This window comes from Triplophysa dalaica, chromosome 14 (genome assembly GCF_015846415.1).
Source record: "Triplophysa dalaica isolate WHDGS20190420 chromosome 14, ASM1584641v1, whole genome shotgun sequence".
NCBI classification, from domain to species: Eukaryota; Metazoa; Chordata; class Actinopteri; order Cypriniformes; family Nemacheilidae; genus Triplophysa; species Triplophysa dalaica.
The window spans coordinates 13,788,647-13,804,700 of record NC_079555.1 but is presented as its reverse complement, the minus strand read 5'-3'; the positions used below and the strand labels follow the sequence as shown (position 1 = coordinate 13,804,700).

At 39.0% G+C, this 16,054-nt stretch overlaps 1 protein-coding gene across 1 annotated transcript in view; it reads right to left on the bottom strand.

Moving 5' to 3' along the window:
• The window catches only part of si:cabz01090165.1 (uncharacterized protein LOC100333421 homolog), a 128,521-nt gene that overhangs the window by 54,550 nt on the left and 57,917 nt on the right, over positions 1 to 16,054 (bottom strand). Inside the window, exon 3 of the mRNA XM_056766900.1 lies at positions 1,937 to 2,089. Coding sequence (XP_056622878.1) covers positions 1,937 to 1,983 — 47 coding nt within the window. The 5' untranslated portion in view covers positions 1,984 to 2,089. The remainder of the gene's footprint in view (positions 1 to 1,936; positions 2,090 to 16,054) is intronic.

Here is a 16,054-nt window from a genome sequence, read left to right as displayed (position 1 = left end):
AAAAACAGGAACAGATAAAATGAGAGATGCCACTAAGCAGGGAAGGGAAGAGAGGAAAGTGTAAGCATGAAAACATGTGGTGAAGGATTGCGAAGGAGCTACTGGATTGTCATTAGGATCCTCTCCGAATGCATTTATATGTCTGTGTCCAATTCCAAATGACTGCTGTGCCTCACGGATGCCTGTTTCCATCCTCGCTCGCCTGCACTCAGCTGGCACCTCTGGAAGCCCCCTGGCACCTGCTGGTAGTCAGTAAGGGCATCCAGCCACGCAATGGTGTTGCCAAATGCCATCTGCCCAACTGACCGAGGCTTAAATGCCCTGTTGACACAATGAGTCTCCTCTAGAACTGCCCCCTACAGCCAAACACTGATCTCAAATCGAGCTGAACGCTTCCTGAGACTACCAAACAATTTACAACAGTTATGCTACTGTATCTTTAAGAGTTCTCCATGAACGGCCTCTGTTATATCTGCCTCACCTGTTTCTGTGTAAAATAAAAAACAGCACTAAGATACGGTTTACAGACATGTCGTCGGGTCTAATATCATTGGTGAGTTATAGCTATGACTATTATATTGTGAATAAGTAAAATACACGTTTCAATAGTATTTAGAGCACTGCTCTGTATACAGATAGTATGAAGGAAATGGCAAAAAGTTTTAAATAGATGATTGGCTAGTTCTAGTATGTGCAGTTGTACTATTAGGTCAAAATAGAAAGTGAATAACACAATGTGAATAACGTTATTTGTGTTAAATTGTATAAGAATACATATAAAATAAAGGACACTATATGCATAGACTGTATTCAGCACATAATCTTTGTTTGTTTATAAAATACACATATATACCTTGTATTTTTCTCCCAGCAACAAAACCATTTTCCATTGTTAAACGGATGAGACGTCATTCATATCCACATCGTTTTGATTGTGAGGCTGTGAAAATGTTTATCTAACAACAGGAATGACCGATAAGTGCGAGTCATTGTTGATTTATCAAACAATCATTTCACTAATACGGAAAATGAGACATAATCTCCTCCGGCAAACCTCTACTTCTCATCCCCCGCGTGCTGTATCGCGTTTCTGTTAACATTATACTTTCAATACAACTTACAGGTTTTTCTCTGCATCCCGTTCACAAACCAGATAAAGCAGCCGAGTTGGACATTTGTGTGCATCCAGCGTTTAGCTTTGCACAGGAAGTTCAGATCTGATCCTAATTCCTATGCACACAAATACAACATCTACACCAAACTGCTGCCCGGGTACATTTACACTTTGTAGGAACATCCCACCTCAGGGGTTCACGACCAGTGTCCCGTTCTGAAGGAGGATCTTGGGGGATCTGAATTCAGACAGCACAGGTTTTCTCGCCGTCACAGGCGGATCGATTCGAGCCATCACAGATACGGTGGGAGTCATAAGGGTCACGCACTACCCTGCGGTACGGCCATTTAGCGGTCTTAAAAAGTTCCATTCCCACCGAGAATAAACTGGCTGCGCTCGGCAATGAGAACTAGAGCAAAACAGCATGCAGGTCAACAGAAGCCAGACCTTAACAAAATGTCAGACAGTACTGTTCTTCCTGATGAGATCTATGAATTATTTAATATAGTAAATACTTAAACCATTATGACCATCCTTAAATATTTCTGGTATTATATTGTCAAGGAACCAGTTTTTCAAAACTCTCAAAATGGGGTTATTGGAGGAAGTGCAAACAAGAGCTATTGGAGAGAGCCTCCGGAGGTTCTCCAAATACTCATCCTTTTTGTTTTTGCAGTAATAGTGTATTTTTTGCAGTTATTTGGCCTTACAGATAAAGCACAGATGCATACCGGCCCTATCCAGTCCAACCTGCAAATAAGACAGCTGTGGAACATCAGCATGACATCAAAAGAGCATAATACGACATCGTACTTCACTGACCTTCCAAAAGGTTGAATCCCCATTCTGACGTCCCTCCGTCCGTCCATTCTTTCCTCTTTTCAGAGCCCAGAGCGTGATGACTCCACACTATTGGGCCAGATACAAGAGCTCCACAGCAGTCATTGACTCGTTCGCTTTGATACACCAATCTGTCTGTGGGGAACAGAGAGAGAAGGAATACAGATGAAGACAAAATGACTGTCAAAGCACTTGAACAGTGGTTCACATTGCCTTATATTTACACAGCTAGGGGTAATTGATTATATTCAAGACAAAAACATTGAGTAAGTGCAGACACACTTTGTCTTAGTGCTGAGTGGAGCACTGTGTTGAGAAACGGTGATTGTTCTTCATTCATCAGCTCTTGAGAGTTGAGGAGACAAATGCGAGCGTGAGATAAATGACAGACTTTGGTCTGCTCTATTCAGAGCGGTCCAGAATTACAGAGGGGTATTGTTTCTTTATGTTCTGACTGTGTGTAATTAGCCCGCATTGATGCTAACAATGGAGCTACTATGTTGAAGAAAGCCCAAATTACCATTCATTACACTGAAACAACATAAACACAGAGTAAACAGATTTCCACAATAAAAGGTAAGCACTAGAGGAGCTGGTGAGTATTGGTGCGATCAGAAGGGAAAGAATACACTGCATTCCGTCATGTGTTACATAATACAAGTCAGTTGTGATCCTTTCATTTGGTCCACCTAGCAGCATTCCAACACCGAGGCGTTAAACTGTGTCCCACATGTTAGCATATATAGCTTTTCATGCTTTATTATCTAATAAACATTGATAAATAAAATATAATTCGGTTCCATGTTAAGGAGGTTGGAATAAAGTCCAGAGGTCAGCTTTTGGATTAGACATCACTTGAAGATGAATAGCACGGCATATGCGATAGTGCATGATTAACTTGGCCTGCATTGTAAATGATTTTAACAAATATTCTTTCACCATATTTCCTAGCAGGTGAGGAAACTTGTGGGCCGTGCATGAAAAAAGCACACAAATCATTTTGGAGTGTAACGGAGCAGTCACATAAAGTACAACTTGAGCACCTATGCCGTGGTTCGCAACCGCAGCTTAAATGGACCAAAATATTGATGTCATAACTCAAATAATTTAGATTTCTTGCATTTTTACGCATTTGGCAGATGCTTTTATAATAAAACGATTTACAGTGCATTCAAGCTGTACATTTACATCAGTATGTGTTCCCAGGGAATTGAATCATAACCTTTCTGCTATCGCAATGCTCTATTAACAGAACTAAGGAATACACAAAAAAGAGGGCCGTGGGGTCCTTGAATCTACAGATGACCAAACAGGCACTGTGGCTAATCATATTAGGTTTACTTGTATATATGAATTGGGTTGAGATAATTGATTCACAAGTTGACCATCCCACTGGGAAAAGACCCAATAATCCCTGTAGTCAGCTCATAGTTTTAATAAAGTTCAGTGCTCTACCCAACCAGAACAATGACTTTAACATGTTCTTGAAAAAAATATGATACAGATAAGGCTGCTTTCAATTGAACTCCCAGAACACCTTGTTAAAAGAGAAAAGTTAGTCTTTATAAATTAGCAAGGGGCAATTCTAAAGCTAGATATACTGTATATATCCAGTCCAAAGGCAGCGCTAAGATTTAGAGGTTAAGCAGACAGTGAAGGAAAGTGTTGTTCATTTGAGTATTCCCTTCTGAGGTTTTATTTTTTTAATTTATTTTCAAGAATTTTGCTTTCATTAAAGCCAATGGGAACTGTTGGGTCACATTGACATGTCTGCGGCGCTTGAGCGCAATTGTGTAAGCCTTGAAATTCTAAAGTTGAAGCAAAATCTCTTTTGAGCACCTCGGGGATTGAAGCTGAAGAGATGAGAAAGCTTCAAAATTACTTCATTTACCATTTTTTATCAAATTCAGGCTTCCTGACCTTTGAATAATAAATCCAGGAACACTCCTTTGTAAGCTTATACTCAATTTCCCGATGTACATTGAGGCATTGAATTGCCATCATACCTCTTTGCTCTCTTCAGAGGACTTAAAAGTAATGATTACACACATAGAATTTCATTTTAAGTATGTATTACCAGGAAAGTGTATTATGTTGGGACATGTGGGGTTTCTTTCTGGATTTCATATATTAATGTTTAAGACAAAAGCTAAAATAAAAATGATATCATGCAGTCTCCACCATAATGACAAACCCTTGCCCTAAAAGAAAGTTTAAGAATAAAAAAAAGTTAAGAAACTGTATATAAGATTAAAATGAGGTCATCCAAACTATCCCCAGAGGGTTTGGTTAATCTTCCCAGTTTCTCATCTTTTACCATTTTCCATCAAACACCCCTGTTTTTCTTTCACAAATTCATTAGGTCCTTTGAGTGCAAATGAGTCACATCTCAGAAAATGCCACACTTTCATCATACACAGCTACTGAACAGAGGAGCGACACTTACTACAATAAACACATAACCCAGTCCACATAAACACCAGTGCATTCACGCCGCTTAATGGCATTTCTTAACTTCTTAGGCATGACATCGAGGCATTGCTTCTTGCAAAATCCTTCCAGTCTGATAAAAGTGAAACACTCACCCTAATAAGACCAATCTGGGGAAAGAAGGATTTGCCTTTCCATTCAAAACGGGGTTGCTGTCTGCGCTGTTTATGACAAGCATGCATCAAATCTGTACTAAAACATGTTGGTAGCAATCTAACTTCTGCACTTTTCTGTACAAACTCAAAGTTATTTTACATTGATACGCACTATAGCAGATGCTCTATCCAACACAACCTCAGAATGAGGGATGGGTATCTCAACGACGTAACTGATTCACCCTCAGGGGGCAGTAATATGAGAAGTGTTGCAAAATATCGTTCTAAAATTGCTTAGAAATCTGTAAAGTAGGACAGAGATGTGGGTCTGTATCAAAAATTAAAAGTCACGATTGCCTTTGTAAAACATTACATGTGCACTGCGTTCAAACATAATAGGCAATATTGCACGTACACTTAAGTTATCGAAGTGCTTTTTTGATAATGAACGTCAATACAAACGATCACAGTTTTTCTGTTTTAGTAGAAGCGTCCACTGAGACCGATGCGCCAATTATTTAAACACATGCCATGTTACTATCATATAGTACAATCTGTTTCAGATCAAATAAACCCACACTAAATACAAAACAAAATAAGCTTTACATGTCAGTCAGACGGTTTCCCCCTATCTTGTTGGGCGATTTTGCACAGAATAAGCTAGAACGTATACCTAGTTTATTCCCGTACACATGCCAATGCTATTCTCAGTACTCAAATGACCTATTATCTCGGCAGTCCAGTTCATAGCGTATCACGTCATGTCATCTGGATCCTTTGAGCCTTTATCAGCTGCTAATGAGGTTGTAATAATGCATGTGTAAATACGCTTGCAAATCCTTTATCTCTTATGTCAGCAGTTACACTCTTCTCGTTCATTTATTCAGTGGCTGGGGAGGACAAATCCTCAAAGATTCTAGCGTTTGATTGGCGTGCCGGCAGCAGTATCTTCGGTTGCAAGAGAGCCAGTGGCAAGATAAGGTTCACATGCTAATAAAGCGACAGTCAGCCAGGGGTTGCGAGCAGTGTGACCTGAGACACGAAAGCAGCTGCCTGGTCAACAGTCACAAACCCTGAGAGATAAAGTGAGAGAGACAGCGATAGAGAGATAAGAGCAAACAAAGAGGAATAATAAAAACTGGGGTTTACATAAGAGAAAGAACAATCATATGGAAATGATTTCTGTGTTTGGGGATAGAAATTGAATGTTTTCATGCTGAAACAATTCTTAAAGAACATCTTACTAATAAGATAAAATAAATACAGTATATTGTTTTTACAGATCTTTTTGTGTTGTTTGTATTGTGATGGATGACCTGACGTTCAACATAAAGTCATAAGGCCCTGACCATACAGGATATCATAAAAAAGACATTCCCCATATTACACTGATCATCCCAGTTTGGCCTGTTTTAAATCCGAAGCACAAAACAACTGCCAGATTTGGAGGTATTTGGACCACTTCAGCAAGCCAGGTAAGCAAGCAGAATCATCCAGGAGCGCACTAAAATATTAATGCCAGACCGGGGTTTTGTGTACCAACACGATAAAGATCTACAGTCTATGTATTGATTATGTTTTCTTTGACCACTGAAGCTTTTTTTGGTATAAAGATGAAACACAGAGCTCTCAATTCCATTCCATTTCCATTAGAATCGAAGGCTCTGTCTTCCATTCTTTTGCTCTCTTTGTGTGTGTTTGCTTTGGAGACACATATCTTTTCTCCCATCTTCATGATACACCTATTCAGCAGGCCTTTCATTTTGCATTAAATTACAGAGGCAGAACGTACAACAGAAGAAAGAGAGAGAGAGACATAAGAAACGTATAACCTGGAATAAAATGAAAAGTGCCTTTCAGTTGAGCTCGGGATTACTATATATTTACTGGTAAAATGATGTTGCTATCATGTCGTGAATCCAACATCTCTGTGAGTTTGATGTTTGATACCGACCACTGAAATCAGACTACTGCCGATGGAGAGATAAGACGTTATCAACCTCCTGCCAAGTGAAATAGAGACACCAGTAATCAAATACAACACGTAAGATATGCACCCAAATTGAATAAGTGCCACAAAAGTTTTTCTGTCTGAATTTTATATTTGTTCAGCACAGTCCGAATTTATATGTGCAATGAGCTCCACAGAGACCTCTGCACTTAAAACAAAATCTATAATGTAACTACTTTGATTCGATCTGCAAACACACATTTTGGCACAATAATAAACATTAAACAAATCTTATAAACAAAAGCCTTTTCAAGGTGTAACACTGTAAGACAAACCCATATGGCACTTTTACTGTAGCATGTGCAGACGTTGTTAGCATTTTCTAAGCTAGTCTATTTTTTATGAACAAACCAAATACTTAAATATGGTCATTTAATGAGTTATCAAGTATATAAAGACCTCATTTGATTTGTAAATTACACAAAATATTGGCCTTTACAGTCAAAAACACTAAAATCGAGTCAGGATCTAAGCCAAGTTTTTCAGTGATTAGCTAGCTCTTGCTTTAAAAGAAAAACGATGTGTTATTCTCAACGCTTTTTTAATGAATCATAAAGAAATCACAGAAAACAACTCAAGAATAAATCACACCCACTGGAGCGATGTCTGTAATGTTTTAGCACCTGATTCACTGAAGGAAATCAAATAACAACACAAAAATGACGGAAGAAAATTTGTGCGGAAGGCAATCTGAATGACACAATTCCTTATCCTGTGAGGCTGCAATATGGTGAAAGATGGAGACCACAATCTGCTTAACCAGGAGCATCACTCCTGAATTTCCCCTTTTAAAATATTTAACTTTATGCCTAGGAAAAACGATATATATGGTCTAAATCCTTTTCCATCGTTTGATGAAGACCTGCTGACATCTCTAAGTGACAGAAAGCAGGTGTGCTTGTTCTAAAAAAAGAATGACTACTGTATGTTTAAAAACACATAATGCTATTTCAGTGCATTGAGCACCTGTTAAAAATGGATTGTGATTGACAGTGAATAAGATGCAGGTTGTGTGCTCGCCCCTCAATATCAATGGTAAACATTTCCATGAAACATCATCCTGCAGTTTGTACCAATAGCCAACAGGGGCAGCAGTGATGTAGGCAGATACAAAAAAACAAGGTTATTAAGACAAGAGCAAAAGATACACAAGTGTATCGACCTCCTGGAGTGATCCTTCCCGCTTGCACCATTTGCCAAAATCAGAGTTTCTAATCTTCAAAAGGAGAGCTGGGACCTTGAAAACTAGACACCTTTAACTGGTAAACATGCCCCGGAGCCCTCTTTATATTATCGGTTTCGTAAATGAAAACCAGTACCCTGGGAAACTTTGATCTGAGTATAAACGCACTAAAGTGGCACATCATCAAAGCATTTTGTGTTATTTAAAGTTAGTCCACAAAATAAACATTTCATTTAAACCTTGATGAAAGTTTTGGACATTTCCTGTTCATGCTTTCCATGAAAAGCTTGCGAATCTGTCGGGAAGACGAAAAGGAAAGAGCTCCCAACGGGATCACAGAATTTGGCAGATAAAAAAAACAACTTCAGATAAAAATGGGCCAGTTTTTATTTGACAAATACAGACATTTTTAAACCCTGTATGTCTTCAAAGTTCAGAATGATTGTAGCGATAAAGCACCAACACATTCCTAAAACCAATCTACATCAACCATCAATGCAGATCTAATAACAAAAAGTGAATGCATGACAAAAATAATAATTTCTTATGAAGAAAGAGATAATCTGGGAACGTTAGATGACTCAAGACTTCCGTTGCCAACATACAGTAAATCTCATGTTGGACAATCTAGTGGAAATTAATCTCTGTCTCTGTGTTCTCCAGCATAGCACTTTTACTTTAAAAGCTCATGAAGTTCCACCAAGTAATATTGTTCTTGTCCCTTGTTGCCTGTAATGTACTGTGTGAAAATGTGTAAGGAGAGATTGATTTAAAATATCTTCTGGTTGAATGAAAAGGACAGAGGAAGAAAAAAATCACATTGAATGAATGTCACAGATGGGGAGGGTGAGAAAAGGTGACAGTGTTAGTCTGAGACACTGGATGGTGGAAAACTAAAGATTATTGGCTTTGAAGCATCTTCAATCTACTGTATAGAGTTTATTGGGATTCAGTTTACATTTCTGATTCCACATGCTTCTGTATTTACTGTACAGTTATGCATTTTATGCAAAGCGACTTACATTGCATTATAATATATACGTTTTATTTCTGAGTATGTGCAATGCGAACCCATGACTCTGGCGTTGCTAGCGCCACACTCAAACCACTGAGCTTCTGGTTCTCCAACAAAACATATTAACTTTACATACATTAATAACATGAACCAAGACTGCACAACACTTCTATGGAACATAAATAATATTACTAGTAACACATTTTTTAATGGAAAGTTGTATCTATTAACATTAGATTTATGCACAATAAATTAACAAACAATGAACAAAACACACTGTTTATTGTTAGTTCAAGTTAAATAATGCACTAATAAATGTTAGCAATACAACCCTCTTGTAAAGTGTTTGCCATTACTGTTGCTTACATTGAGATGTCTATCTTTTAACTGTTTATTCAATGAACAGCGAATCAGTTATTTAACTAATTTATATCACAAATGGTTCTTGGTTCATTGGAGCTCACATGACAAATGTAATGGCTTGGAGTTCAGAACCATTTTGACTGATTTAGTCAGTGAGCAGGTTATTAGACTGATTTAAACTGATAACTTACAATATGAATTTAAAACTTAATAAGATTGATTAAATAAATTCATTTAAGAGTCAGACTAAACTGATAACATTTATCGTCAGGACAAAGCAATAAAAATTTAGAATTGTTAATGGAGCTGATATAATGACATCATTCCATCCAGTATTTTATTAATGAAATTAATTCTGATAACGTCCCACAGCACTATGGAAGTCTATGGATAGATGTCATGACATCAATATCATTTTAAGGAGCTATCAAAAAGAAAAACTCAGCAGTGAAAGGCACGGAGATGGAACTGATTTCTTTATAATTTTGTGGGGGAAAAAAGCACCGCCACCATTACAAACTCTTTATGTTCACGGCACATCTTATCAGTGTCATAAAGAGGACGGTCGAGGCCTAAGGACCAGAGATGTGCATCAAACGCCGAGGCGCAGCGGACGGAGAATTTCACAGTGTGACCTGCACTATTAAAGCAGCCCTCTCCAATCACACACTGAGGCTGGGGACTCGGAGAAGGAGATTTAAGCAGATTGATGGACAGATAAATGGGAAATGGGAAAGAAAAAAGGGGGGATAAAGGAGTGGTCTTTTGCACAGTGGGCAAAGGGCAAAGCAGATTGTGGCAGGATCCATTGAAGATGGATGTGAAGGGCGCAGACCATCATTCTAAAATTGCTGCATTCATTTTGGGGGATGTCTGTGGACAATGAACATGACACTTCTGTCATTTACCTCATCCTTGTGTTATTCCAAACCTGTGTGACCTTCCTGAACACAAAAGTATATGTTAGAGACTGACAGACCACATTCAGTTCCCATTCACTGAATGGATAAACGCTCTTCACATTTTTTAATAGACTCTAAATGCACACTTGAAAGAAAGGGGGCAACTCCATGGCACAAACAACGATAACACCCAGTTCTTTCCAAGAATGTCTCATTACGCACACGGAGTTTAACTGACGCAACCAATTCTTTCTGTCTCTACCACTGTTATTTGGTCATGACTGCTGTGCCCCTAGGCTCAATGTGTGTAACCATCTGCACCTCCTTTCATGGAATCAATGGTTATCAATGACCTCCAAAAACATGAAATCAAAAGGGTGTTGGCTTTAGAGGGGTGGTATACTGGAATGTTGCAATCAGTGTCATTAAACAATGGCACACACGGCCATGTGATGATTCTCTGTCAACCTTTTACCATCCACCAAAGTGGTACAGTACAGTGTGCTATTTCAGTACCATTTACAACTTCTGAAAATGGAAATGCAAATATTTGCGTACCGTACTGCACTGTACCAAACCGTACCGCTCTGTGGAAACGAACCATTATTTATCAAGCCGGTCAATGCTGGTCATTAGGTGCTCCAAAAAGGTGGTTGTTTTGATGTACTAGCATCTGGTGAGAGTATGATTATAGACGATTAGAGCTAGAAATGCACATTTAAAATAACCAATAAAGTCCTTTACATTTGTGACCCTGCCAGTAAAAAACTCAGCTAAACACATTGCTTTTGCGTTGTAAATTAACCTATTCATGGTTGTATCAACACAAAACGCTGGGCTGTTTTAAACCATAGTTGGGTCACTGTAAACCATTTTCTGTGTTAATTTAACCGAACCCTTGAGTTTAACCCCCTTTGAACCCAAAGCATTAAGCAGACTGTACATGATGATCCTACATGATGTAAAGAACATTCTGTGGAAATATAACCTTAATATCTTACAAATTCGCTAAGAAAGGACATATGAAATATTGCAATAAATTGAAAACTAATAATTGAAATCCAACTTTGATATTTCATCAAGGTTTGATATTCACATTTAGATTATGAGATTTATGTTGGACTTCACAGACAGGGTCGCATTACATATAACATAAAATTAATATTTTAAATGACTGGCTTACAACCTTCTTTGCTTCGGTAAATACGGCAGGTCTCAAATGTATGACATGACATAATTTTTAATAGCCCCTGCACCATCCAAGCAACTGCTATTGGGTTCAATGAGAATGCTATCGCAAAGCTCTCTCCAGGTATTATGCACTTTCTAAGTAAGACCTGCTTTTTAACTATCAGCAAGGGAAAGGTTCACATTGAAGCTTTGATTCTGAACAGGGCGGGAAGTTGTCCTTGATGTCGGACATAAAAGTCGTCTTCCTGGGTCACCCAGAAATGCTTTGCTGCCCCTTCTAACACACGATCTACTTACGTGTATCAAAGATGACAGACAAACACAATTATCTCCGGAATTGTCCTTGTTGCACGGGAGATGAGAAGCTCTTTAAAAGAATCCAGGGGGTGATGTACAGCACGAAAATGCAGCACTGAGTCCGGACTTGCGAGTTGAATCAATTCTCATAACCGCCTCGGCTGTAGCCAATTAGCTTACACGATCCGACCATCCCGTTCAGAACACCAACAATAACGCACACACCAATCTAACTTCTCCTCCATGACCTTGGCTGAGAGAAGACTTTATTGCACATCAAAAAGCAAAGTGAGAAAGAGAGAGAGAATTGTGTAAGAAGCGTGAACAGGAGACAGGATGTTAGCTAAATTGGGATGGAGAGTGGAAGAGAATGGGAGTCAGGAGAGGAACGGATGGCGTGAGTGATAGAAGCGATGGAGAGGCAAGGGAGGGGGCGAGAGTCAATAGAGGACGGTGAGAATGAGGAATCGAGCAGCTTGGCTCACACCATCACATCAACGTGTTGGATGCTAACACAGAAAATCATCATTGGAATGAAGCTTTTTGGGATGGTGTGTTGCTTCTATTTTTAGCCAGGGGAAGTGTCTGTTTTTGAATGTGTGTGCGTGTGTGTTTGTGTGTGTCAGAGGAGAGATGTCTGTTGTCTGCTTTCCTGCTTTGCTGGCGATGTGTGTGAAAAGAGGGGTTATGGACCAATTACTCAGAGAGCAGGTAGCAGCGAGAGAGGCAGAGAAATCTTAAAGAAACCATCGCACTTCCCTGCAGAGGCTGCTGCTAGGTTACAAAGCAGCACTGGTGTAGCCGCTGTCTGTGTGTGTTTTGTGTTAATGCTGCAGAAGGGGAATAGTCAGGCAGTTATGAAATATTTACTTCTGTGTGCTGTGTTTGGCAGACGAAACCACTTATAGTGCATTCAATACATTTAAAGTAAATTCCCTAGGACCACGGTCATGGGCTCTACCAGCTGTCGAACTACAAGAACACAGAATAAGTTTGTATTACACTCTAAAAAGAAATGCTGGGTTATTTTCAACCCAGTATTGGGTAAAAAAGGGACGAATCCAAAGGTTGGGTTACAAATTAACCTACACTGGGTTGTCCAAAATGTTGGGTTGTTTTAACCTATTGATGGATCGAGGATAATCATTTTATAAATAATTACCCAGTGTTTTTTAGAGTGTGTAAATGTGTACTATATGTTACATCCTAAAATCGTGGGTTATTTTCAATTATTAAATTCCTTTACATTTGTGTCCCTGCCTGTGAAAACCCAGCTAAACAAATTGCTTTAATGTTGCGTTATTTTCAACCCAGCGCAGGATAAAAAAGTGACATACCCCACTGTTGGGTTAAATTATTTTATCATGGGTTGTTTCAACCCAAAATGCTGAATTAATTTCATTATTATGGTAAAATATAAAAGTTAATTGGAGTTAGACCCCATGGCTGGGTTTGTCCCTTTTGACCCAATGTTGGGTTGAAAATAACCCAGGATTTTATAAACAGTACTACTTATTTTAAATTAAACTACTTATTTAGTACATTTATAAAAAAAATATCACAATTTAGACATTGATTTTTTTTTTATTCACATGTTACTGTATGTCTTAGCAAAATAATTGCTGGTTGGATTCTGATCTCTAATGTGTCCTGATCCAAATCCCTTTCTCTCTCCCCAATAATTCCATGTCTCCCCTCTCAAGTCTTTGTCAATACAAAGAAGTGAAGTTCATTTCTTTTATCCGTACACTGCCGATCCCACATTTGTGTTTCACCTGCAGGGCCCCGTGTTTGGTCATATTCTGAAAGGTTGTAGTCAATCAAATAAATATGCCATTAAACAAGCCATTTAAACCTCACTTATAAAATAACTCCAAATGACATTGACTGGGCTTTGTTATAAACTGGGATCAGACCATCTCTGATGCAATACATATTTTACACAACACTCAACCGCCCTGACACGACGCCATGAAACTCTGGACCGTAAAACCTTCTGCACTCAATCTATCTCTCCTCCAGACTCACTCGTGTCAGCGCTCAATGTCACATTTAGCACGAAGGCCCGTTGCAGGGCACCTTATCAAATTACATCCACACCACTGACAGAAAGTTGGCTCTGGCACAACTTCGCCCCACAACAAAACCAGCATTGATCTGGGCAGGCGTCTTGTCAAAGGCACCGTTCATCTAATGTTACAAAGAAGAGAATAGAGACGAGCAATTGGAAGAATTAGTGTCAACGAGTCTTAGTTGCAGTAATTGTTCTCCTTCAATAGAGCGAATGTAGGTTTTATTTGAATGTATTTGTGTGTGGAGGTTCTCGGCTTGACAAAGAGGCTTAAAAGCACTTTTACCCTATGAGTCTTGTCAGGGCTGATTGTGTTTTAGTGGAAGATATATGTGGCACACACACTCAGGAAGAGTCTGGCTGCAGATGATTTCAGTCGGCGCCACAGGTTGAACAGACACAGGCAAACATAATTTTTTCCATTTCGCTAGGAGAGTCAACATCCTGTTCTGAGGAGGACGGCAGAGGAGGACAACACGTTTCCATTGAAAGCACACAATTTCGGTTGTGTCGTCTTACCCGACTATTGCTCTCACAATGCAGTATAAATGTCAAACGGCTGATGTAAAAAAATGCACAAATTGCTTGAGCTCAACTGCCGCCTGCTGCAACATACGCGACACTTTTCCATCACCTGCTACTTTGCTTACGCAGGGACGTCATGTTCTTTTTGGATCCCTCCAAATGGCACTCTGGGATTTTCTGATATATTCCACACCAGCTGTTTCAAAACAAGCACTGCAGGAAGAAATCTGCTCATCTTGTCAGTATTTCAAAATCGCACATTCAAAATGACATCAACCTCTCGGGATAGAAAAGGGAAAGTCAAGAAAGGGGAAAAAAAACTTTTACAATCACCTGGACAACAGAGAGCAAGCTGAAACTGCAGCACAAAGATTCAGGGAATGTTCTGTTTTCACATATATTTGTTTGTACGCAAGGAGTGTTGGAAGCAGGGCCATTTTTGAAAATACATCACAACAGCAGTATAAAACAAATATGAAATATGAGACCGAATAGTGATTGTGTTTCTAAAGGAAAACAGCCAACACGACGCCAGCAGATTAAGTTTCAGGAGGCAGACGTCTATTTACTCTCAGACATCATTCTTGCTAACGGTTAAACAAGGATAAAGGTAAAATGATATTACATTTTTATTGTTAAATTAAAGCTGTTTTTTCATGTCTTTGACCATCATGACACGAGTGGGTTTAATGAGAACTGTTAACCACTTGCCTGAAAATAATGTGCAAAAAATAATAGCAGAATGACCAAGAACTAATAAACAAAAAACATGCCTTTACTGTATAATTGTAATTGTATTCTTGTAAGCAAAGCAAAAACCTGGGAGACATTAATACAATATCATCTTTAATTGAGCAGTGTGATTTTTTAAAAACAGATGCAGAAAAGAGGACATATTCAGAAGCCCACCACATGCCATTAGTTGGAAATGTTTCTTGGTTTTGTTTTGGTAACTGTACAAGCTAATCGTCTGTTTTGCATGTCTGTTACATGCCAAGCGACTGTATCTCTCAGCTGCGAATTGAATCCCGGTTTTACTTTAATGTGTTGCTGACATTACTTGTATAATCACACAAGTATTGTGATTATAATGTGTTGATGAAGAAATGCGATCTCAGGATAAAAGGGGAAGAAAATGGCAGCTTGCAGAAGAAAATGGCTGCCTCAGCTGTGAGAACATTACACAGAGGGCTGTCTTTTCCTCTTGTCGAGTGCTATGACATTCAAAAGAATGGAATTGTATCAAATAATTCACCTTATGTCTATAAAACAATTAACTTGCACAAGTCTTCAACATGTTGGAGATCTGATAACGCCGGTATTGTCACGCTCTCAAATACACTGTGAAACGATAGAAATCTTCTCCTAAGATCTTTTTCAGACTGATCGCTGAACAAGATGACCCTGTTTCAGGCCTCTCTTTCTTAATCGACTGAAAAACGCCCTATCACCCGTAAAGAGCTTCTTGCCGGGGGCCGATCGCTCCGTGATGGTCCTTCTGTGTTGGCTTTCTTCACAGTGTGATAGGTATGCGACTCTCTGAATTAGCCGGCCAAGCACACACATACACACAAACATGGCCATGAACAAGCCATTAAACGCTTCTCTTCTGATAATCAGTGCTTACTTCAGAGATAGGGGTGTGGTTTTCAAAGGTGGATGGTACTGTTTGATGCTAGAGGCGCTCCTGTTATTGTTTTATTATTAATGTATTTTTTATTTATTTATTTACAATTTTCCCACTAGGCGGCCCAGGCTATTCAGCCCCTTAATGTACAAATGTTGAGTTCCAGACCTTATCAAAGTGAAGCGTTTTAAGAAGCCTTCAGAATTTCTAGACCTCATTAGGAACTGCAAATGCAATCTGTTAACCATATGAAACGTCTGCGTCTTTTGTACACGCTGACCTCTGATACCATGTAACTATCATAATGGGTCCTTTTAATTTTTTATGTGT